This window comes from Wolffia australiana, chromosome 13 (assembly GCF_029677425.1).
Source record: "Wolffia australiana isolate 7733 chromosome 13, ASM2967742v1".
Classification (NCBI taxonomy): domain Eukaryota; kingdom Viridiplantae; phylum Streptophyta; class Magnoliopsida; order Alismatales; family Araceae; genus Wolffia; species Wolffia australiana.
In genome coordinates, this window is record NC_135847.1 from 7,908,352 (window position 1) to 7,933,958 (window position 25,607).

The following is a 25,607-nucleotide window of genomic DNA, read 5'->3' on the forward strand; positions in this document are numbered from 1 at the left end:
GGTCTTGTCATGACCAAAATAGCTACTCATACCTACAGCGTGACATTCCCATGCGAGGACGTCACAAAGTGATAGGCATGGCACGCACATCTTGTTTCGGAAGAACAAGAAACCATCGGTGATGACGTAATCTCAAAACTTGTGAGCTGGTCCACGCTGGATCTCTACGTTTACTTACCCAAAATTGGGCTAGTTGGCATATCCCTTGCGAACCTGTTCAAACCCAAGAACCTTTGTTTTCTCCATATTTAGCATGTGTGCTTGTTGGCTGAGTCTGTCGGTGATAATGTTATCCTTGACCTTCTATTGCTTGATGATGAAAGTGAAGTCTTGCAGGTACTCAATCTATCTCCCATGGCGATTGCTCAACTTCTGGTGGGAGTGTAAGTACTTGAGCACCTCGTGATCTGAAAAGAGGACTAACTCTTTCGAGATGATGTAGTGGCGCCATTGCTTCAATGCCTGGACGATTGCATAGAACTACCTGCCGTAGATCGAGTAGCAAAGCCACGTGTTACTCAGCTTTTTGCCGAAGAACTCTACAAGATGCCCTTCCAGGCTAAGCACACCCCTAGCTCCAATGCCACAAGTGTCACAGGTAACCTCAAAGACCATCCCAATGTCAAGAAGGCAAAGGATGGGTAGGTGTGTCATAATGAGCTTTACTCACTAGAAAGCCCGTTATGTTGCCTCTGTCCACAAAAATGGCTCCACCTTGAGGTAGTCGGCAAGAAAAGCCATGACAGAACTAAAGTTCTGTATGAAACGCTGGTAGAACGTGGTGAGTCTGATGAAACTGTACAGGTCATGGATGTTAGCCAGCGGAGGCCATAATGTGATGGCTAGGACCTTCTATGGGTCTATGGCCACACCTTACGCTGAGATGATGAGCCCGAGGAATGCAACTTCTAGGTGAGAAAGCTGCACTTCTTTGGATGGGTGTATAGCTGCTCCCACTTGACAACCGTACAGACCTGTCGAAGGTACACGATATGCTCATCATGCGTGAGGCTATATATGAGAATGTCTGCAAAGTACACAACAATTAACTTCCCTATAAATGCACGGAGTACTTCATTCATTAGGTGCTGGAAGGTACACTGTGCCTTGGAGAGGCCGAAGGGCATGACTCTCCACTCTTACTACCATTCCCTAATTTTAAAGGGGGTCTTCCATTTGTCCCCTGATCATATCCAAGCCTGATTGTACCCACTACGCAAGCCTATCTATTCAAAGATAGTGGAGCCTCCCATCATGTCGAATATATCCTTTATACGGGGAATGGGAAAATGGTACTTGACCATTATCTTGTTCATCGCATGGCTGTCACAACACATGTGCCACGTGCCATCCTTATTTGGGGCTAATAGTATGGGGACAGCAAAGGGGCTAAAGCTCTCATGCATGAGGCCTTTCACCAGCAACTCATAGACCTATCGAGGCAATTCCTCGTACTTATGCGGCTCCATGCGATAGTGAGGCAGATCTGGCAATGTCATATCAGGCAAGAGGTCGATGGTGTGTTAGATGTTACACATCCATGGTAACTCACCTAGCAACTCACCCTAGAACACGTCGCTCAACTCTGATACTAGGTGCTCAACCGCCGATGGTCAAGGAGCTATGGGGGTATCTGTGGGAGAATTGAGAGAGAACGAGGCACAACGGAGTGTAGTCTCTCAGGGGCCCTAAATCTCAGGTAAACATGGGGCCACGAACGACCACTAACCCCACTGGGTTGGTTCGGAATTTCTTGTTCGTAGGCTTGATGGTATATGGGTTTGTCCTTAACAAACATGTGTTTGTCCTTCTAGCTAGAGTGACATCATGGCCACATATCCAGGGAAAGCCTAAGATGAAGCTTCCTACTTCATAGGAAGTATATCAAATATGACACTCTAATCCTAGGTACTCACCTTTAACGGGACATGACATTGATGCTTCACCGATATCGATGAGGCATCAATCCATGACTCAACATAGGGAGTTAAAGGGGGTATGGTTGTCAATCCTAGTCGGGCGACCATCTTATCGGAGATGACGTTCATGCAACTTGTGTTATCCATGATCAACTTGCACACTTTGTCATTGGTCTTGACATAGGTGTAGAATATTGAGCTGTGGAGGGTCGTGTCGGCCATTGGGTTTATCCTCTACATTATAGGTTTTGGCCTTGTACACACTGTATTCATCATCGTGTGGCTGCTCCATCTCTCCCATATGGTCCTCGTCAGCATCTCCAACATTGATCAGGAAAGCTGATGACTGGCACTGACTGGCTCGGTGCCCTTTCCCTTGGCACTTGAAGCACATAACAAGTTCTTGGTTCACTGTCGTGCTACGGGTTGTTGTATTGGTGGTGAAGGCCCGAGTGGGTTGGGCAGATCCCACACAGGTATCCAGGGCATTCTATTGCCCTCTGGCACTCTCAGAGGTCCGTGCGGATGCAGATGGAGTAGCTCAAGCTTTGGTGGCTCCAAGTGCGGCGCTTATGTTTTTAGGTGCGAGTGAGCAAAAGTGATGTGCAACTTTAGGAGCTTCGAACGTTTTGGTATGTATGAAGTAGTGCTAACGGTCACTTCCCCACTTGGATGCTCTAGATGATCCACTATGTGGTAGGCCTCATCAACCTCGATAAGGCTGCACTTAAGCACCTCGCTGTGCAAGGTTGGTGGAAGCCCTTGGGCAAAGTGAGACCAGTGAATATTAGTGGGTCCTCCACAAACTAGCACCGTATCTGACACTCTTCAAAGGCCTTAGTGTACTCCGTCACAAACTATCGACCTTTCTTAAAGCTGACCCACGAGAGGAATAACGTCATCTGGTACAATCGGGCATGTACTTGCTCTTCAGCTTCTCTGCCATCTCGGTCCATATCGTAATTGGCCGTCCTTGCTGTTCCTTGGCAACTTGATCATTCTCCCATAGTATCTTGGACTGTTCGCCAAGTCTCGTCTCCACATATTCATCGCACAGCTCGTCGTCCATGCGAGAGTAACGAAAGTGAGAGTTCATACTTGACTCCTAGTTGATGCTCCTCTTGTTGGTGCTCGTAGTCATCCAGGTGGTGCTAGGGAATGGGGTATCCTCTATATCCTGGTCTAGTGTATCGTCGAGGCTGGGGTCAGGTAACGCTCATGGCCATCCCAGCATCAGGGTTGACCATCATATGGCACGCAGATGACTGGTACTATGCGTAGTGGGTATCGAGGAACCTCGTTAGGCTCCTCATATCAGTAGTTGTACGGCCATATGTTGTCATTTTCGCCGTGATCCAAACATTCTGGCAACACCCTTGTTGTTGGGTGTAGTCCTGATCGTTACCCAACGCCACATACGGTTGTTATCCCCAAAGAGGCTATGAAGTGCCACCTACGGGTGTTGGGAGATGGGGTTCCATTACGCAAGTGGGGCTGCCTCTCTCAAATGGCGACGAGCCTTCTGATCGGGGGGATGTCGATCCCACTGATGCATCCTCTTGCTCGATCGTATCTCCACATCCATGGCTAATATTCTCTAGGGGGTACCTAAATGAGTTTTCTAAAATGGATGAATGCAGATGAGATGATGCTATGATACAAAAGGCCAACTATGGGCAACCACAGCCTATGCTATTACGAATTCAATGTGGAACATCGTTGGGGACATCGTACGACGTGTAATTCCCTATAGGTATGGACATACATGATGTAATGAACCTAGGTGTAAGTACATGTAGGCCCTGACTCGTGGAGTTTTGCCAAATTCAAAGCTCTGGGTTGGGTCACCAATCACAATGATGGTGACCTCCTGACCCTCATCCGAGTGATGGTGGCCACTACGCTGCCAAGCTGATTAGATTCGTTGGCACCCACACCTAACCTTGGGGCTAGGCTCGTACTTAGAAATTCACTCAAGACATATCCTTCATGTAGTAATTTTCTCTCCCCTATCATGTCCCAAGCACAGTGGACTACAGTAGAGTAGTATACTAAAGTCGATAAATGAAATGACGGGCAAGGGAAAGTGAGATACATCTTTGGTCATGTCATCCCGATGTGAATCTACTTGTCGATGAAATATTCAAAAGCCGGTAGGTTTCCCAGATGCATGCCGAGACAGCTATGGCATCGCTCGCCTAGCGACAGGATGCAATGTAGGAGACGTTATGTGATGTGGGGAATGCAATGGAACAGGGTCTCGTAGCGGCACGACAAAGGACGCTTGGCATGGCATGGTGCACACAATGCGTCAGAATGCGAGGGCGCCGCAGAATGCAGGTGGTGCAGCAATGTCGGAGGTGTGGCGCAGTCGCTCAAGGTGCACGACTGTCTGGGAGGTGGCACTCGAGACTAAGAGGCACTATGACGCAGGTGCGCGGGTGACTGGTAGCAACGGCACAGAAGGTGGCACGATGCGCAGAGGTTAGCAGGCTGCGTGACTAATGATGCTCGAGGTTGCACAAATTGCCTAGTAGCGAGATTGGCTGCGCAATGTGGGTGGCACGACATGAAGCGTGGCTCTACGATAATGGCGCTATGGTTGGGGAGCCATAAGCCGTAGCTAAAACAAAAATCATCCATCCTAGAATGCCCTTTGCGTCTCAAATCAATGGATCACTAAAAAAATATAACATGAATCAACCTAATTTATTTAAAAATATTACCCCATTCAGGGTTTCACACGGATCAATTTTGGAATAGTTTTCTCCATAGAGCACCCACCATCTGTTTGAAGTGTGCCCACACTAACAGCCATAGGATCAGCTAAGCTTATCATAAAACTATGAGCCCATAGTGTTGTCCTATTCAGATATTATGATGTCCACCTCGTCCATCCATAGAATAGGAATATTTAAAATACATGATTAAATCATAGTGATCATTTTATAATGACCTCATAATATTTCATGTACTCATACACTTATTCAAATTGGATAAATCAGACTTGACCTGGTCGACTTAGTTGACCAGGCCAGAAAGGCTTTGGTCGATAAGATTGACCAAGTCAACCCAATCCATTGGCGCTAGCTCATTGTCACCAAAACCTGATCGGGTTTGACCTGATCATCAGCCACCTAATAGGTGCCTGGTGCCAACTTGCTAGTCTGGCACATGCCACCACTAGAACCCTAGAAATGATGATAAGAAAAAATAGGGAGAGAAAATTGTAATGAACCTAAGAGTGAAGGAGGGAACTTCCTATGTCATCAATGGCATGACACACAAGGAACCAAACCTTTTAAGGTACTTATGTCACCATTTCATCATCTAACCTTGTACGGTAATCCACGACCTTACGGAGGGGCGACAATAGAGCACTTCATTAATGTCACCATTTCACCTTTCCAATGGAGTGAGCAATGTCTGATATTAAACCATAGTCACATACTTTTTAATTTATTGGGTATCCTCATCCTTGTTAGTTCGATACCCTTCCTCATTAGTATCACTCGTCCAATCAGATTGCTGCTCAAGTGGGTCTCAATGTTCTCGCATGTTCCATCACCTGATCATCTTGCAATAATACAAAAACTTTGACCATAAGTTTAAGGTATTTTAGTCTATCCATTTTTTCTTCGCCAAGAAGATGCAACATTAAATATTAGTTTGGGATACTTTAAAATTTGTGTGTTGTGCTTGGCCATTGGAAATGGTTGTTTCTAGGCTGAACACTTTATTATGAATAATTATTTGGTTCAATGGACCGACACTTCCCAATCCAATCGATGTATAGAATCATAGATATTTTTTAAAAAATATATTTACATAACTGTGTTTTAGATTGTTTTCATTTTAGTACCGTATAACATTTAATGCGTCAGTATATTCATCAATATAATTCTAAAATTTTCTACAGCCATGTTTAAGTGATGTACAAAAAGAATATCTAGAATATTATATAACATGAAATTGTGTTTATTATAATATTATAACTTCAAATGGTGGAATATATTTTGGGCCAAATAATACTTTTAATTAAGGAATTATTGTTAAAATTAACTTTTGATTATTGTGCTTATTTTTTTCTAGTCCTTACTACTTAAATAATATGTTTTCATGCATTGTTTGGTGATTTTAGAGTCAATATGAGGGGAAAACATCTATAATTCCTTCAATGAGGTTCTTATGAAGAATCTTCATCTCCATGTCCCCAGGTGATGGAAGATTTTATCTGAGACATTGAATTTAAACCACTACTCAGTCGGAGATAAACCTAACAAAAAGAGACGATGATAATCAGGACATAGGTAAGGGATGGTATATTGACCCATATTGTTATGCTTTAAATACAAATATTTCATATGAAAAATACATTTAGTGGTTATCTTTTGTTGAATATCATATAAAATTTATCTACTTGATATTATATGTATACATCTGAACATTTAGTTAACAAGATGTTCAAACTCGAAATGGGTCCTTTTAGACTTGTATCTGCATCACCTTTAGCTGGATACACACCAGCACCATCAAAGACAAGCCTAATGAGTCCACCCTATCACTGTCTTATTCTAGAATAAAATTTATTAAAACTAATCTTTCATGACTTATCAAATTAAACTAATAAAATTAAACTAATAAAATTAAACTAATCATTTTTAACCACTTAACATGGTAAGGAATGCTAAAAGATTGTGCAATAACACAATTGATGGTGTCAATGTAGTCGTGGGGGAATACGTAATAATGGCTGAACTAATGTGTATCGACTAGTGTCCAAACTAGTAGGGTTTGTCATTCTTAAAAGCTTCATAGAGAAGTTTATCAGAATGCATTCAAATATTATTGCTCTTACATAAGAATGATCATACATTATCCATTGATAATGGTGGACATCAGTTTTAGAAAGCCACGATTGAGCTAGGATGGTGTGGCCCTTTTTTATGAGAGTTACAACACATAGGATTCTCTCTTTACAAGACTACGCCTTAAGAGGGATCAAGTTTTGATTATTGATCAGAAGGGATGTGGTGTTGATACACAATACCTCATAAGTTTCGAAGTTGTGAACCAGTGGTAGATCAAAGTGAAAATTTAAGGTGCTTTATACGGTGCTGATATTGCTCCATGGGTCAATAATGTTCATGCACACTGTATTCCCAATCTTTATCTATATATAAAAGAAAGCAATTCTCTATCTTCTATAATCTTAATTAGATTTGGCCGAAGAGCAATATCACCATAAAACTTTAAAATGTGATCATAATTGATTCCTTAATACCAGATATATCATTATGTTTTAGAGCATTGATGACGCCCATGTCGTCTACCCCATGCTCATTCTCATCCTCAAATATTTTCTTTGCCATAGATAAATCAATATCACCATCATCATTCCAAACGTAAACTTGTGATTTGGATATTGGTTGGCTCGGTGATCATACTCTTCACACTTGAACGCACTAGGATGATTAGGGTGTAAATCGTTGCTATGATCGCTTATAGACAGTGTTTTGGTTGTATGGCTCCAGTCGAAAACAGTTCAACCAATAATTATCTCAAGTATGCCAAGTCGAATGTTTTACCCAATTGAACAAGAAAACATGGACCAGAAAACACTCCATAGTATCCGACATCTCCACGAGTGAAGCAAAATAATGTGGAAAGTGGACTGAAGATGGAAAGTATCCTTATTGTTTTGGTGTGCTTGGTCAACAATAGGTATATTAAAATCCCCTGAATGATTCTACATGGAAAAGTAATGGTCCTATGAATGACATGTTATGAGATGGTGGTGAAAAAGTTTTGGTTATGATACCAAAGTGATATGGAAAAGGGTTTTGTGAAACGCAGAGATATCACTACAGGGATAAGCTAGCAGTGCATATGCCTGACCTAGAAAATCAAGTGAAATAATAATTTAAAATGTTTCAATGAAGATGACAGCCCAATTGTTCTCTATGGATGGGAGCATTATCTTTTGGCATTGTGGGAATTTAATACTTAGTAGCTTAGCACCCAAAAACCCAGAATGGCACTATGGAATACAGTAACTTCTAGATCTTCCACTATTGACGATGAAACCTAGATATATGGCAGAAAGGCAAGAACACTTAATGAGAGAAGGCTGTTTAAAAAAAAGAGAGACAGGCAAGGATGAACCTTTTTCTGGGAATTTTGGACCTCAATCAAAACTATCCAAAGTCAACTGTGTCCGAATATAAAATTTCAGACAGATACGAAGATAAAAATCTAGAATGATTAATCATACTGCATTCGCACACATCAAATATGTGATTTCTTACTCATTCAAGAGAGCACCTTCCCTCATTCAAATGTCTAGTCTCTACAGACATCCATCAAAGTTTTGTGGTGATGGATATTATTTATTCCGACAAAATAGGGTGGTAGATATTTGATTTCCACTTGATCAGGCTCCATGACAAGCATCCATCAGGGAAGATGAACATTTTATACAAGGGGGGCACAAAATTTGGCTCGCATGGGTAATGCATGTGCAGCCCCTATACATATAGTTTTGGGAAACTTCTCATAAAATAATTAGGTAAAGTTTTACAAAAGTTCCCTACTATCAAAGTACTTAGTAAAACCCCTGAAACCTAAAGTATATCTGTCCATGTCTAAAAAAATCTTATGCAGTTGACCCTCTAGCCCAAAGTATCCATCTCATTGATAACTTCAATGGGCCAAGAACCTTTATTGGGTGGACCTTATTAACCAACTACTTCCAATAAGGATTAATTAATAAAGGATAAATTTAACCCAATCGATTGGTTAATTCACTATCTATGGGGTGATAACCTACATCTTGTACCTGAGGGAGTGCAAATGAATAAAGAAAACTCTGATGGAAACTTTTAAATCGTTGGTTATTTTGTATGTCTCATCCCTCATTTGTACTATTCTAGAAAATGATTTGGGGTATGGTTACCTATCAAACCCTAATTTGTAATTTTAATTAGTACTGATGCATGGAGAAAATTTTTGGAGAACACCTTTGATAAATCCACTACTCTTCCACAGATTTAAGTGTGTCGTCTTCCTTGTTCCAATGTCCTCTAATACAGAGGTTGGGTGATCCCAGATTGACAATACTACCATTTTCATAGACTTGTTTTTCCATCCAAGCTAAGACAGTTGGAGGTCTGCTGATTAGGTACTTGTAGGTCATTGTAAAAGCACAACACCCTATATGCAAGATATCTTTGGTGCGTTAGGTCTGGGGACCAATCGAACAGCTGTGACAATGATCAACTTGATCGCCGCCAGGTATAATAGCATTCAGGGATTCACAGTGTTCAATTCAATGAATCCTTTTCCCTAAGAGAACCCACTAATGCCCATTGGAGTGATCATAATCATCATAGAAATATTAGTTTGGAATACTTCAATGTCCTTCTCGAATTTCATTCAGATATAATAAACTATATTATATTATAATAAACTAGTTATAATAAATCACATGTTTAATCATTAATTACCACCGTGGCCTGATCTCCTCATGATTCACATAGTCACTCTATTTATTCATGGATTTCTATTAATTTAGTATGTTATATTATATTATAGTTATTTCATATAATTAAAATATTATATTAATCTATATTAGATGAGGCATGGAATGTGTTACTGGCTTGCATGCCACATATTTTATTTTGACACATATGACTCGTGGGTTAGTGTATTAGAAAAAGAGATAGAATTTTATTTGAGTTCGCAAGCGATTGGAAGACGGGTCATATAGTACCAGACATAACCATGTAAGGGCATCCTTAATTTAATAAATTATGAGGATGAAAAGGGAGTATGATGTTTATACAGAACTAAAGAGTGAATGAACGGAAGAAGAAGACAAAAACTTTGTTTACGGGGACGTATCTGACAATAAACATACAAGTGATCCATCTGCACTAGGCATTTATAGTGGCAGAGCCCTCTCTCCTCAACCAATGAGGTTGTATCCTGCTTTTCATCTCGGTACACACCTTGTAAAAGTACACATCTAAAGGTATTATGCAATAAGAGGAGACTGGAATTAATAAGTCATCTTGTTCTCCCTTTCTACTCACTTTATTATTATTCTCCTCTATAGATATATATGACCAAAACTTGAGCTTGTATTTTTTATGGTAAAATTTGTTTTGAAAATGAAGCTGCTTTGTTAAAACATTTCTCCCCCCCCTAGTCTCTCAGCTGGCAACAATGCTACCATCGGCGCTGCTGAGGGGTACCACCCTAGATGTTGGACGTCGTCTAGGACATCATCCTGCCAAGTACCGAAACAATGTTCTGATACCAAGATGATGTCGGATGTTGTCACTAACATAGTCCAACAGATAATTCCCTAAGGAACTGTAACTATGTGATGCCATGACTCCTAGGCGGATGTACGTGCAGGCCCCAACTCTTGGGGTTCACCGAGCTCTAAGGTTCGAGGTGGACGACCGATGACGATGATTGTGACTTTTTGACCCTTGTCGGAGGGACGACGGTAACTACGGTGTCGAGTGGAATAATTCCGTCGACGCTCGCACGTAACAGACAGGCTTGACCTGTACCTAAGAATTCACTCGTTTCCTAATTTTCAATATATATACTTTCACCTAATCTAACCCGAAAGCGGTGGACTCGAGTTGAAAATATACTAAAGATAGCAATGCAACTGAAGAGTAGAGGGGAATGACGTTTCTCATCATCGATGTCGCTCGTTGTTAGGGCCTTCGTGGGTATGCGAACCGGTACGGGCACGTGTGGTGGAGGAATGCTAAATATGGGCACGACTTCGCTCTACTGGTGGTACAGGTGCAATGCAGGAGCATGTATGTGAAGATAGTCGAGGTGGAGGAGGGATGGCAGCAATGCACCATGGTAAATGACCATCGCTTGACAGGCGCGACCGCATTGGTGGGTCGATGTGGGCAGGTCGCATTGGTGTCACTCATCGACGTAGAGCACGATCAACACACTACCACAGAGCAGCGGTTGTGTCGTGCAGTCATAGCGATACGACACAGCGATATTGGCATCCGTGCTAGGCAACAACTGGTAGGACGGATGCACAGCTAATGGCGAGTTGGCATCTCTAGTTCACCAGTAGGGCATGTCCGGCGATACAATCTCAGTACATTAATGGTTGCCATGATAGAGGACCATCCAGTCAATCACGCCCCGATCCATTGCCAGCCACGTCGTGAAGCATGTGCCGACGTGAAGAATCTACAGTTCCACTACCGAGCTTTAGAGGCGACATCTTCTTATTGCTTCGAGTCATGTATCTTTATGTTCTTTCTTTCTTCCATCGTCTTTGGATTATCGGGAGGTTCCTCCTGCATGAGTACCGGCCTCCCCTCGTACGTTTTTTATTTAAATTATGTTTAAGTGTCGCCTTTAGGGGGAGGAAATTCATGTTGGGCTTCTTCTTCCCTTGAAGATCCCTTTTAAGGGGAATACGCAATAGGCCTTCTCCTTGAAAGGGGGCCCAATATGGCCTCCATAACTGCCACATCCCTCTATAAAGAAGAGGGAGGAGTGGACGTGGAGGCCAAGGCTTGTATTTTGAAAATTTCAGATCTGTGTTGCTCTTTGGGAGCTACTATTTTTTTGTTTCATCGTGATTGTTTTCTGAAGAAGATGACACTATAGCTGAAAATTTTGCTTCGAGTTGCTCTTTTAGAACTTCATCACCACGGTTATCTCATCACCGACGATCGGATATCACAGTATCAGAGAAATGCTTTGACGGTCAGAAGTAGCTTGCTCTTCGCCTTCCTTTGTTACTCTGTCTTTTGTTGAAGTTGCTGTTCTTCAAACAAATAAGGGTGTTTATCGGTGTTGGTCATCATCGTTGAATTCAGATCGTCAAACAGTTCCCTTTTATTCAATGCTTCAAGAAATACCATCGGAAGTCGACACTCAGAATACAGCTTGTGTACCTTTTGGCGTGAATACAAGAAGATGCATTCTTCGTGAGAGAAAATCTCTTCGATTTAGGGCCGCCAGAATATCCTACGGACGGTGTCCAGAATTGTCCATCGGAGTCCTCCACGCTACGGAAGGATTGGAAGTTATGTTGCCATGAATCCACTACAGACGGTGGTTCTTACACCTTCAAAGCCATCTCTTTGTTGCATCCTGCCTCGTCGTTAGCCTTGACTCACCGCAATCGACAGTCCTGATTGCTATGCGAAGGCATACTTAACGGAATTGATGACCATCGGTGATAATCTATGTGTGATATAGTACATCGGTCCCAGTTTGGCAGATCATGTCCAATACAAAGGCACGCTCTCACTGAATCCACCTTCGACCTCTACTTCTGGGGTTAATACTCTGGAGAGTGTAAGCTACTTCAGAGAGCCAAAGAGACTCCCACCACCTAAAGAAGATAGGTTTTGAATGAACAGTTCTGCTCAAGACCACCTGATGGCATCATCCAAGCCACCCGCCGTCGCCATCAAGGACTGGGTATAAGAAATGCTTGATTATCTCATTTGATTTTCGTTGTCTTCCTAGTCGTGTCTCATGTTTTCTTTGCATTCGTCCCATTTTCTTAGCACGGCAATGCGCCCCGTGTTCGTGTTTTGAGCGTCAAAGTGAAAGGATCCTTAATCTTTTGGATCCCATGCATTGCCCCTTGTCTTGTCCTTTCTCTTCTTGTTTTATTTAGTTTCAGTTTATTCCCTTTTATCTTGCAATGAGGGGGCCCATTAAATAAGGGCTCCCTAAATGGACCCTTTTCTTCCCCCCTTTTGACCCAATTTGGGGGCCCATTGACCTCTCCCCTTTATAAGGGAAGAGAGGGGGCCCTAGACATTTCAGACCAGGAAGAGTTCAGTATTGTTTATTTTCTATCTTGGTCTCACTACTTCGTTTAGCGAAGAACAAGACAGAAGATTGAACGGGAAGAAGAGGAAGAAGGACGAAAGGAGAAGAAGGCAGTAGAAGGATAATTGGGGAAGAACCTGAGATAGAGGGGAGGAAGGCGAATTGAATTGACCTACCCCTCCCACGCTCATCCTGCCCGTCCCCATTCTCGACGCCCAATTTGGGGGTGTACGCGCCACCTTCTCCTCTACCGCCGTGAATGGTGCCCTCTAGACCTGTAAGGAAGAATGGACAGATAGAGAGTATGAGAGGGGTTAAGAAGAGAAGAGAAGAGGGTCAGGAACACTCCAACGACCGTCCCCTCTCAATTCATTGTGCCCCCATTTCTCAGCGATCGTGAGCCAAGTCGCCGTTGTCATTGGTTACTCCGCCGTGGAAGCCATAGAAAGAACAAGAGACATTGATGGGAAGAAAGGTACGGGAAGAGGGGAATTGACTATTGGACTTCCTGTCTCTTCCCCTTCCCCCCCCTTCTCTGATTCTCCCCCATCCCCTCCCACGTGGGAGCTTGGTGATCTGCCCGGCCTCTCCACTGCCGACCAATTCTCTCTTTGCGCTGGTCCAGGCCACGCCTGATCATAGTGGCTGCCTGAACTGACCGACCTCTACCCAGCCGATTCGCACCAACTCACCCCAGCTAGGAGTCAAACCCGCCTTCGGTCCGTGACACCCGCTCACGTAGGCCGCACGCGTTGGCCCCTGCACCGAGTTACTAGTGCACCACAGCTTGCAGCACTTCATCGCTGCACTGTGCTCGCTCACGCCCACACTCCTGTCGCCTTTCCATTGTGCAACAAGGAGTTGTGCCCAACAGCGCCACTGGCGTTTGAGATGCACCGTCGCTGTCTGATTACTGTCTGTGCTGCTCCCCGTGCCGACGGTATCTGCACCAGCGTCCGTTGTCCGTGCGCGACGGTGCCTACCCACGCACGCCACTGCCTCTCCCCACGCCCACGATCACCCATCCGCGTCTCGGCCACGTCCCTCCGTCCCCAAGTACTGCCCATTGCTCCTGCCTCTGCCACCAGTCGAGCCGCCCCTTATTCTCCGACTCTTCTCCATTGCACCCGCTCCAGCCGCACATCGACGAACAGCCTACACAATGAGCCGCCCGGCGACGAGGTACGCCCTCTCCCCACAACTCGTTATTTTACCTTATGCAGTATACTTTTGTCTCGATTCCACCGCTCGGGCTAGGTAGGTGAGAGAGGAAATAATAGAGAGAAAACTACAAAATATTTGAGTGTCTTACCGGTACAGACAAGTACGTCGATTACGTGCGAGCCCTTTGGATTGATTCTGTTCGAGCGTAGACACCTTCGTCGCTCTGAGGAGGTTCGAGAGGCCACCGTCGTCGTCATCTAGCGACCCCCCGTCCAAGCTTGGTGCTCGGTGCCTCCCTCGAGTTGGAGCCTACACGTAAAACACGTAGGACATTCAAACTTGCATTGTAGTTACATTGACCCGTTAGGGTTACCCGTCCGACGATGACACCGTCGACGTTCAATACTACTATCCATTAGCGGCACACAGCAATCATACTCGGCGTCGACCGGAGAGCGTCCTAGACAACGTCCAACATCACCACCCAGCCCAAGCTTGATTGCCAATTTTCTCTAGTAATGCGTGGTGGTGTCTCGCTTTTGTTCGCTCCTGTTGTGTGCTCCCGATCTTCATCAGGTCACGTCTTCTCCTTCTATCATTTACAGTGTTAATTATTTCTTTTAGTGCCGATTTCTTAATGCTTATTGCCCCAAGGACTTAACCACCTTCATTGTGTTAGGATAATTCCGAGACGGTATCGGGTCTGATCGATTACTTTGGAGTGCGGACGCTCCTAGACGAGATCGTTCCCAACTAGTAGTCTTTCGATCGGCTCACGGATGGGGGACCATCGCGACGACACCAACACGGGACACGTTCGACCCCCCCGAGCCGATCGTGCCGACGCACGCGAACCCCGCATTCAAGTACTCGAAGTAAGCTTCTTTGTTATTTGCTTAATTGTAATTCCGGATCGACTAGTGTGTTGGACCGATCCCGTCTTTACGTCTCGTCTCTTTCTTTGAAATTTTGCGTAAAGAGGAGGGCCACATAACGCGACGGACCCCTCCTCTATGCTTAGCCTCTTGGCACCCTTCCCCCCCCCCCCCAATATAAGGGGCAGGCATGCCCAAGGGCAACTAGCGAGCTTTTGCAAACAAACAATGTTTCATTCAGTTTTTCACTCGTAGCCACAAATAGCAAGTTTCGTTTTCTCTTCATTTTCTTCCTCCAGCCGACTGTTGGTCTCCCACCCTGCCCCTGCGACTCCTGGTTCCAAGCTCGCTCCTCCGACCACCCAAGGTCTTCATCGTCCATACGGGGAGCCTTCATCTGGTCAGACCTTCCGCGGCGAACCCTATCGCTTGCCGCGACCTCTTCCTTGCCCTTAGCGTCTTCGGGAGAATTCTTCTCACCTTTGGAAGAAAAGCCCCGCCGACTGACTCCAAGCTTCGTACGCTCGCTTCCCGCCCCCCCCCCCCCACGACCGAGGCAAGACGTCACCGCCGAGTGGCCATCCCTCTCTGAGTTGACTCACCGTTCCTCTGGCTCCGCTGTTGTCGTCCTCCTCTCGCGATACCCACCGCTTTATTCTGGCCATCCCCGTCACTCCCTGCTCGCCCAGAAAATTCACCGAACAGCATCTGTTCTTCTCTGCCCGCCGACTCAACACCAGCGTGATTTCCACCGGGAAAACTAATACGGCTCGACCTCGGGGTCGTTGCGCTGACGGCCTCCTTCTCCCTTGGATTGTCGCTAATAATTCTGCATCTCCACCGATCGACCGTTGACGGTGGACTTTACAGTCAAGGGGATTATTGCTGCTGGACCACTCTGACCCAGGACTACTTTCAATTGCTCGCCAAGATTACTGTTGCTCGGATTACTATTGTCGGGAAGTGCTGCCGCCAGGATTACGGCTGTCGGACCATTCTGATTCGAGACTTCTTTCGACTGCTCGCCAGGATTACTGCTGCCTGGAATTACTACTGCCAGGTTCTTATTCGACCCCCCCCCATCCTACATTTAATAGTATTGTTATTTCCTCCAGTGCCGTCTCTTCCTATCGCTTTCCTCTACTAGTTCCTTTGTTAAGTTCGGGTAGGATAGCCAGTCTTGTCGAGGGGTAGGACCTTCTTTGAGATTGACCGTCTTGTGGGAAGAACTCCTTCGGGCCGTAGGACGCCCCTCTCGTCGTGCTCGATCGTGTAGAGTCGGCGAGTCACACGGAGTCTGCCCTGAGTTGTTCGTCTTCCTTAGGACTTACTGTATTTCTCGCCCACCGTCGGCCCGTCCTGTCGCTCTTGAGACTTTTAAAAGCGCATTCATCGACGAAACTGAACTCGCATCATGCATTATTGTGACGTAATACGCGTCGTCGATCCCGACGTTAATCGTATTACATCATATTGGTGACAGAGCCGGTCGTGTTAGCATTCGCTTTACACGGTCGGTCGAGTATCCGTTTTCTTATTTTCGCATTCCTTTACTTGTTGTTTTCATTTCGCATCGCATAATTTAAATTCATTTGCATACGCACCAAAAAAAAAAAAGGCACGTCATCGCATCCATTTCATCTCGTAGCATCAGCTAGATAGAACCCCTGGTTAATTTTCAAAGTAATTGACCGTAGAATGGTTCAGACACGAGCCCAGATGCAGAACGCCAACGCTGAAGACCTCGGCGTGGATCATGAATTTGATCCCAACTTAGAGGATCTCCCTCCCCATCCTTCTTCGGGGCGAGCAGGGCGGGGACCGCGCAGGGCCTAAGGCTTTCTCGAATCAAGCCTTTAGCTAGGAGCTCCTTAACCTGAGAATATAACTCCTCGTATTTTACCGGGTCCATCCGGTAGTGGGGAAGGTTAGGGAGAGTTGCTCCCGACACCAAATCGATGGCGTGCTGATGTGCCGTAGGGGTGGGAGCTCACTAGGTAGTTCAACGGGAAAGACGTCACCATACTCCTCGAGGAGCTGGGTGATCTCCGGTGGTGGAGGATCGTGGGCTGGCTCGGTAATTCCATCCGCGAGGGTGACGGCATAGCAGATCGGCGTCCTGTTCGCATCGAGCTCTAACTCGCACCTAAAGATACAGCCATTAGTGATCATGGCGGTAGGCGAGGCGCGGGGAGGTGCCGTCGCCGAGCGGCTAGGTAGTGAAGGTATCCGCACCGAAGGATACCATACGAGTCTACGCCCTCCGTAGATAAACGAGCAAGTGTTTTCTCATCCGGACAGTTGCACATCATGGTCGTACAACCATGGTCGTCCTAAGATAATACTACCAATTTTCATTGGTAGAACGTCACATAGGACTTTCTCGTCATACGTGCTCATCTTCAATGGCACGTAACATTGCATCTTGACCGGTATGGTCGATGCGTCAATCCACGAGACATTGTACGGGGTGGGATGAGGGACCAACGGAAGCCCTAAGCGTGTAGCAGTGTCTTCGGATATTCCGTTTATACAACTCCCACTATCGACCATAAGCTTGTGGGTACGTCCACCAATTTTGACGTACATGTGAAAGATTGACGTGCGCTGAGCGACGTCGACTGGTTGTGTGGCTAAGATGCTACCGTGGGGTGCAGGAGTCGCCCGGGGATTTTCCGGAGGTGTCCTAATCTCGGGGGCATCCATGGTGGCGACTGGATAGGTCGTAGGTGGAGGGATCGGTGTGATCTGGATGTACCCTAGTGGGTCATCCACATCATCATCGTCGGGAATCTCGCCGGGATACTCATCGACCTCGAGGTCATCTTCCGGCTGCTCCTCTGCAGGTTGTCCGTGAATGTCCATGACCATAAGTGATGGGCAGTCACTGCGTCGATGTCCGAACCCCTTGCACTTAAAGCATTGCATAGGCTCGCGGGGCATTCGGAGCTCGGGCCGTGGATATGGCCGATGAGGTAGCGGGAGTCAGGGTCAGGGTAGGCATCGATGTCGTCGGTACCGCTGAGGGAGCCGTGGGTCGTGATCTGGTAGTACTGCTCCGGTTCCATGATGAGCGCGATGTAGCGGCCATGGTCGTAGATGGAGTGGGACGGGGGGCTGGCGAGGTAGTGGCCGCCATGCTCTCATGACTGAACTCGTTGCTTTCTATGAGACTGTATGCGAGGTCAACGGTGGAAGGGTTCTGCTCAAGCACTCGAGCTCCTAGGTCCTGGCATAGCCCGTGAATAAAGAATGCGATCTGAATTTGTGGACTGTCCACAAACTTACATCGCATTCGGTACTCCTCAAAATCTACGATGTACTCTGAGACCTTACGCTTCCCCTGCTTTAGGTCCATCCAACTCAACATGAGATGTGCCATGTAAAGATTAGGGACGTACTTGTCCATGAGCTTACGGGACATCTCGGCCCAGGTGAAGGGTGGGTCTCGCCTCTGTCGCGCGGCTTCCTTCTCATTCTTCCAAAAGATCTTCGCCTGACCTCCAAGCATTGCCTCGGCGTAGGCGACGCATAAATCGTCGTCCATACGATACCACTGGAAATAAATCTCCAGATCCGACTCCCAATCCGTGTAATCATTAGGGTTCCAGGACCCTTTGAAGATCGGCACCTCCATACGGACGCTCTTCTGAATCATCGCGTGATGTGCCTCTCGTCGTCGCTCATGCTCATCGTCGGGTCGACGGGCAGGAGGTCGTCGAGGTGCACCTCGAGGATGATCGTAATCCGGATGGTCCTCGTAGAGGTCGTCGTGACGAGGTGCAGGATGGTGGTAGGGTCGTCCATCCGGGTAATCGTCACGATATGGCCGTCTCGGTGGTGTCCTATGCCATGGTGGATACGCATCCTCCCGGTGGGGAGGATGATCGAGGTGTCTGGGGTACTGCTGATCGTCGTCGGGGTAATGTCCCCGGCGTGGTGCGCGGTCGTAATCCTGCGCATGTCTCGATGGTGCTCGGGGCGGTGGTGGGGCCTCGTACTGATCTGGCGCAGGGACGGGGGCGGCTCTATAATGGGGAGGATACGCGGAGCTGTCACCATAGGTGATGACATCCGGCCGACGTGCTACGAGCGGCAACTGTGGGCTACCCGGTCGTGAAGGATAGTGTGGGGCATCAGGCACTGGAATACGGTTGGGGTTGAGCACCCCATCCTTCGGGTAATCGTGATGCCGCGAGTCCCTAAGCTCGGTGTGATAGTAGTTCCTATCCGGACAATAGGAACGATCGTCATAGTAGTAGGGTACTGGTCGATCCTCCCGAGGCGGAGACCTCCGCCTGCTTTCGCGGCCGTACTCCCGTGGCGGGAACCATCGTCTATCGTCGTGGAGATACTCCCGCGGTGGGGATCGTCAGCGGTCATCACGGTCGTGCTCCCATTCATCAGCTCGTGGGTATCGAGGAGGTGGGACCTCGGGGTCTTGAGGTCGGTACTCCGGGACATTGTACTCCTGCATGGGAGCCTTTCCCAGTCGTCGGGAAACATCTCGAGCCAAGGGCTCGTCATAGGCTTCGTCGACCGGTGCCCTACGTGTAGGGACGGCGGTGGAAGATCTCGGGTCCTCGGAAGCTCGAGGCGCCGCGTGTGCCGATTCAGCTGGAGACCCCGGGACCCGAGTAGCGGGTTCCCTAGCTGGTGGTGGAGGTAGATGCACCTCCTCGGGATCCACCGGTTCGTGCGGTGGTTGTTCGCCTATAGGATCCTCTAGAGGAGGATCCCCTATGACGAGATCGTGGTCACGATCATCATCCCGTTCGACAAAGTCTGCATCCCGACACTGGGCTCGCGTACGAACCATCCTATGATCAACCATCCACAACCTAGAAGTGTTCTAAGGGTATGCACGTGATGGATGAGAGGCAATGAAATGACGTGCACGATGCAAATGAATTTCAAAAATATGATGTGCACAATGTCAATAAAATTTCTAAAATATCCTACCGACCGTGTTAAGCGAGAGCTAACACGACTGGCTCTGATACCAATATGATGTGAAACGACGACGGCCAGGATCGATCGGCGCGTTTCACGTCACAGGATAATGATACGAATGTATGGGATGTAAGCCGAATGATGAGAAAATATGAATGAGCAGATAAGAACTTTACAGATAGCGACGTCAGCCGTACCGATCAACGAGAGAGGAGTGATCCTAAGATCAAACTCCCAATGACCCACTAGACCTACTAGAAGTCTACTAAGTGAGGGCGTCTAACAGCCCTGGAGCGTTCGCCGTCCAAGTCGGATGACAGTCCGTCTACCACAAGAATCCCTACGCTCGATAGGGTGGCTAGTCCTATCCGATGATGTTCGAGAATATCGCGGTAGCAGATGGGATAGGGGAAGACGAGACTGTCGAAGATAATAATACTGGAGTTTATGGAGGGGAGACGAGACTGACCTTTATATCGCTTAGTCCAAGGCGTCCAAGTCGTTGAGCGGATGCTTAGTGTCGGATCGTGCGGGCGAGTGTTGTTGACGAGGACGAAACTGGGTGTGGACGGTGCGGTCGTAACTACCAGCAGAGAGCTGAGTCCACGGGTGGCGTGTAGCAAGGGTCGGAGCAAAGGGCGCACAAGGCGCGCGCTTGGCTGGCGCACGGTGCAGCCGTGTGGGCGGGCAAGACAGCAAACCAAGTATCGAGGGAATAGTCGTGTGGGTGGGGCAGAAAACCAAGGAATCGGTTATGGCGTAGAGGGTGGGAGTCAAGAAATCAAGAAAGATGAGGGCGATGGGAGGGCGAAGGGGAGGACGAAGGGGAATCAAGGAGATATGGTGAGATCAAGAAATCAAGAAATCAAGAAATCAAGAAATCAAGAAATCAAGAAATCATGAAATCAAGAAATCAAGAATTCAAGAATTCAAGAAATCAAGAGGAAAGAAAGGTGGACGATCAAGAAAGGCAAGAGGAGGCGGTGGGAATCAAGAAACGATGGGGAAAGGAGGGTGGGCGATCAAGAAAGGCAAGGGGAGGCGGTTGGGATTCAAGAAACGAAGGGGAAAGGAGGGTGGGCGATCAAGAAAGGCAGGGGTAGAGGAAGGGCGATCAAGAAAGGCAAGAAGAGGTGGTTGGGCGATCAAGAAGGGCAGGGGAAGGGGAAAGGGCGATCAAGAAAGGGTAGGGGAAGCGGTTGGGCGATCAAGAATTTCAAGAAAAATGGAGGATGATAATGGGTGGTGTTCAAGAATCGGCGGGAAAGATCAAGAAATGGGGTTAGATGATCAAGAAGCGAGGGTGAAGGGGTGGCGTCCAAGGAAATGTGGGCGAGATGGGCTGGATGAAGGAGAAAGGGGAGGGGATGGATGTGGTGGAAGATGGGCAAGGGGGGGGGGGGTCAAGAACCTGGCTGGTGTCGGGTTCTTGACGGTCGGGACAATGCTCCCTCGACGGAGCGGATTCCCAGCTTGGTCGCGGCGTCGATGACATTCAGGAACCTCCAAGAATTCCTGGAGCGATCTCAACGGAGACTCTTCATAGGCCTGAAGGACAGCGACTTCTTGAAAATCTTTAACCTGTGCCGGAGTGATCTCAACGGCACGCTTCAGCACGGTCCTCCCGGAGTGATCTCAACGGAAGGAACGTGGGCTCTACCCACGGAGTGATCTCGACGTGGGGTGGGGCTAGCCAAACCCCCTACACTAGAACTACGATAGGGGGAAGATCAATTGCAACTCAATTTTCAACAATGACTTCCAAATGTTCCTTGGGCATGCCATCCCCTTATATAGGGAGGATGGGTGCCAAGAGAACGTGGGAGAGGACGAATCGTCGCAAGACGTGGTTCGGCCTCTCCTTACAAATTCAAAATACAAATGAAAAAAGGAAATGAAAAACGAAGGACGGGGCCCAACACTGGCCCAATCCCTAAATCCAGAAATATAAGAAAAAAAACAAACATAAATGAAAATGCATACTTACCCGGAGTACTTATACCCCGGATGGCGAGCGTCGGCGCAAGCTGCTTGTCGTGGCTGTTGTCGTCTCGTCGCGTCATCCTCGAGATGGGTCTTCATCTTCGTGGCGTTGTCCTTGGGATGGTCCTCCATCGCCGGCGTACGTCCCTCCAAGACCGGCAGCATCGCGGCACCAGGACCAGCCGGCGTACCAACCTCGGCATTACAAGCAGCGGAGCTGGAAGAATCACCGATGGAGATTGCCACCACCCGACGGGTATCGCAACCAACACTACCTCGAGGAACGACCCTATCAGCACGATAGGGGTCACTACCCATCTGAGGCGAGAGCGCCTCCTCGTTATGACCATCCCGATCAGCATCACGTGGTTCCCCCCATGCAGACCCATGCCCCGGCGCCGTATGCGCCGACCTACGCCACATGGCCGAATGGGCTACCCTACGTCGCCCCCCCTCTAGTCCCTCCGACTACTTATGGGCCGCCGACCTACTATAGTATGGCGCACGCACCCATGCCCCAACCACACGACGCCCCACACACGCCGCCTACGATGGCCCCACAGTATCCCACGGGGTACCCCCCGGCGCCCCAACCGGTGTACCCGGTAGGCGCAACCGATCAACCAGCTATAGCCCACACGTATGCTCCACATACTTATCAGGAGCAAGCTGCTCGTACCAAACCACAGGTGCCGACTGTGGCCTATCCCCACCCAGGTTACGCTTCGGAGGCAGTGAACTACCCCCAACCAGCCCCACCGGCCGCGCCCGTCCCGGATTATCTAGGACAAGTAGGCCCTCGGGAGGTCCCTCGACCCCCACCAGCTTGTCATCCGGATGATGAACGAGAGAGACGGCGTGAAGCGCATCGCGCCATGATTCAGAAGAGCGTGCGCATGGAAGTACCCATCTTCGAAGGATCCTGGAACCCGAAGGACTACACGGATTGGGAATCCGATCTGGAGAGCTACTTCCAGTGGTACAAGATGGACGACGACCTCTGCATATCCTACGCAGAAGCTCGTCTCAGAGGGCAAGCCAAGATCTTCTGGAAAAATGAGAAGGAAGCTGCCCGACGCCGTAGAGTCCCACCCCACACCTGGGACAAGATGTCTCGCAAGCTTAAGGAAAAGTACATTCCTAAGCTCTACATGACCCGCCTGTTGCTCAAGTGGATGGACCTTAAGCACGGTCGGCGACGGGTCAGCGAGTACATTGAGGAATTTGAGGAGTACCGCATGAGGTGCAAATTAGTGGAAAGCCCTCAAATTCAGATCGCTTTCTTCGTCCACGGATTACGGTCAGACCTAGGGGTCAGAGTTCTAGAGCAGAACCCCAGCACCGTGGACTTAGCGTACAGCTTAGTGAAGAGTAACGAGTACTCTCATGACGACACCACACCGACGACCACCATCGCACCCCGAGTGAGCAACTCTAGCTCATCTACGAGCTCTACACCTAGAGCAGCACCCGGAGGGACACGAGGGGCCCAGGCCACACCACGCCCAGCCACCCCGACTCCCACCCCGATGCCCGCTCTGGTACCGTCGACACCTTCCGCGGTGTCGACCGCGAGGGCATTGGTAGCCGCCCACGAGCCCATGCAGTGCTTCAAGTGCAAGGGGTTCGGACACCGCCGCGCTGAGTGTCCGTCCCTCCTACACATGGACATCCACGGGAACCCGGTAGACGCCCCACCAGAGGATGACTTGGAGGTTGACGAGTACCCAGGGGAGTCTCCCAAAGGAGAGGACTACGAGGAACCCATCGGATACATCCAGATTACCCCGGTACCCCCTACCCCGGCTCAGGCTGTCGCGACCCTTCGCATACAGCAGGGCGCCCACTCTAGGGACCTTAGCACCCGAATGCGTTCGGCCACTACTACGCCAGCAGGGTCAGCCCGCATGGCCATCGCCATTCCCCGGACGATTACACGTCCCGCCAAACCTGCTCCGACAGCGCCCCCACCTTGGCACCAAAGCCGCCTACTCCGGGAAGTGCGGACACGACTCAGCGCACTTCCATCTTTTATCTGTATGTGAAGATTGTCTGGCGCACGTACAAGCTTATCGTAGACAGCGGAAGCTGTGTCAACGCCATATTCGAGGACACAGCTCGCAAATTAGGACTCACGTTGGTACTGCACCCGACGCCGTACAACGTGTCTTGGATCGACGCGTCCACCCTTCCGGTACGGATGCAATGCTATGTCCCCTTGAAGATGAGCACATATGATGAGCAGGTGCTCTATGATGTACTGCCACCGAAAATTGGTAGTATCATCCTTGGACGACCATGGTTGTTTGACCATGACGTCCAGTTAGCGAGACAAGCGAACACCTGTTCGTTCGTGTACGGGGGTCGGCGCCTCATATGGTACCCTTCGACCCGCGCCCACACCCCACTACCAGCACCTGCCTCCGGACAGGAACTTCCCCCACCGACGCGAGTCATCACCAACGGGTGCATATTTAGGCGAGGCTTAGAGCCCGCCGAGGATATGCTACCTGTCTGTTTTGAGCTCGTCATATCACCATCATCGACACTGGCGGAGACGGAGCCCAAGGACCTTGAGGTGTCCCAACTAGTAGCAGATTTCGCGGACGTATTCTCTGCCGAGCTCCCTTGTGAGCTTCCTCCACTGAGGAACATCCAGCATGCGATAGACTTAGTTCCGGGAGCATCTCTCCCAAATCTACCTCACTACCGAATGGACCTGGTCAAGTACGAGGAGCTGCATGGGCAAGTGAAAGAACTGCTCTCCAAAGAATTGATCAGGGAGAGCCTTAGCCCGTGCGCCGTACCAGCCCTACTCGCGCCCAAGAAGGACGGGACTTGGTGCATGTGTTGTGACTCTAGGGCCATCAACAAGATTACGGTGAAGTACCGTTTCCCGATCCCTAGAGTACAGGATCTGTTCGATGAGATGGTCGGAGCCACTATCTTTTCAAAGATAGATCTTCGAACTGGATATCACCAGGTTCGTATCCGACCAGGAGACGAATGGAAGACGGCGTTCAAGATCAAGGACGGACTATACGAGTCGAACGTCATGCCATTCGGGCTCTCAAACGCCCCGAGTACTTTTCAACGATTTATGAATGAAGTACTCAGACCGCTCATAGGGAAATTCGTCGTAGTATATTTTGACGACATTTTGGTTTATAGTGCCATGAGGGACGAGCACCTCCAGCACCTTCGACACGTATGCACTACGCTGTGTCGTGAGAAGTTGTATGCTCATCTGAAGAAGTGTAGCTTCTTCGTGTCCGAAGTATCCTTCTTAGGATTTATATTGTCATCTAGAGGAGTCGCCGCCGACCCAGCCAAAGTAGAGGTGATCGCCACTTGGCCAAAATTGAAGAACCCGCACGACGTTCGCAGCTTTATCGGCCTTGCCACCTTTTATAGGAGATTCGTGCCAGGCTTTAGCGGTGTAACTGCACCCCTCACGGACCTCCTCAAGAAGGGGCACTTCGAGTGGACCCCATCTGTCGATCACGCCTTCGAGCTAGTGAAAAAGCTCGTGACGGAGGCACCAGTACTCTGATTACCCGACTTCGCCAACGTCTTCGAGGTGTCGTGCAACGCCTCGGGAGTCGGGATAGGGGGAGTCCTCAGTCAGGAAGGACACCCCATAGAGTATTTCAGCGAGAAGTTGAACGACACACGCCGGAGATACGAAAACTACAATAGGGAATTCTACGCCTTAGTACAGTCTTTACGCCATTGGCGTCACTACCTCCTCCCGAAGGATTTCGTCCTCTCTCGGACCACAGCGCCTTGCGTCATCTTCATGATCAACGCAAGGTCAGTGATCGCCATGCGCGCTGGATTGCGTATCTACAGGACTTTACATTTG

The 25,607-nt window shown here is 48.4% G+C and overlaps 1 protein-coding gene across 1 annotated transcript; it reads left to right on the forward strand.

Annotated features, from left to right (window-relative positions):
* Window positions 1-22,293: 22,293 nt before the first annotated feature.
* LOC144710883 (Zinc knuckle (CCHC-type) family protein) lies at window positions 22,294-25,295 on the forward strand. Its single transcript, XM_078584724.1, has 2 exons — window positions 22,294-23,532; window positions 23,790-25,295. Exons 1-2 carry the CDS (start codon window positions 22,294-22,296, stop codon window positions 25,293-25,295), a joined length of 2,745 nt encoding a protein of 914 aa, XP_078440850.1.
* Window positions 25,296-25,607: the final 312 nt, after the last annotated feature.

What these genes read in the sequence shown, in the direction of transcription:
- LOC144710883 (XM_078584724.1), top strand. Translation starts at nt 22,294, where the DNA reads ATGGCCCCACAGTATCCCACGGGGTACCCCCCGGCGCCCCAACCGGTG. An exon ending in GATACATCCAGATTACCCCG is followed by an intron (nt 23,533 to 23,789) that starts GTACCCCCTACC and finishes CTGTATGTGAAG; the next exon opens with ATTGTCTGGCGCACGTACAA.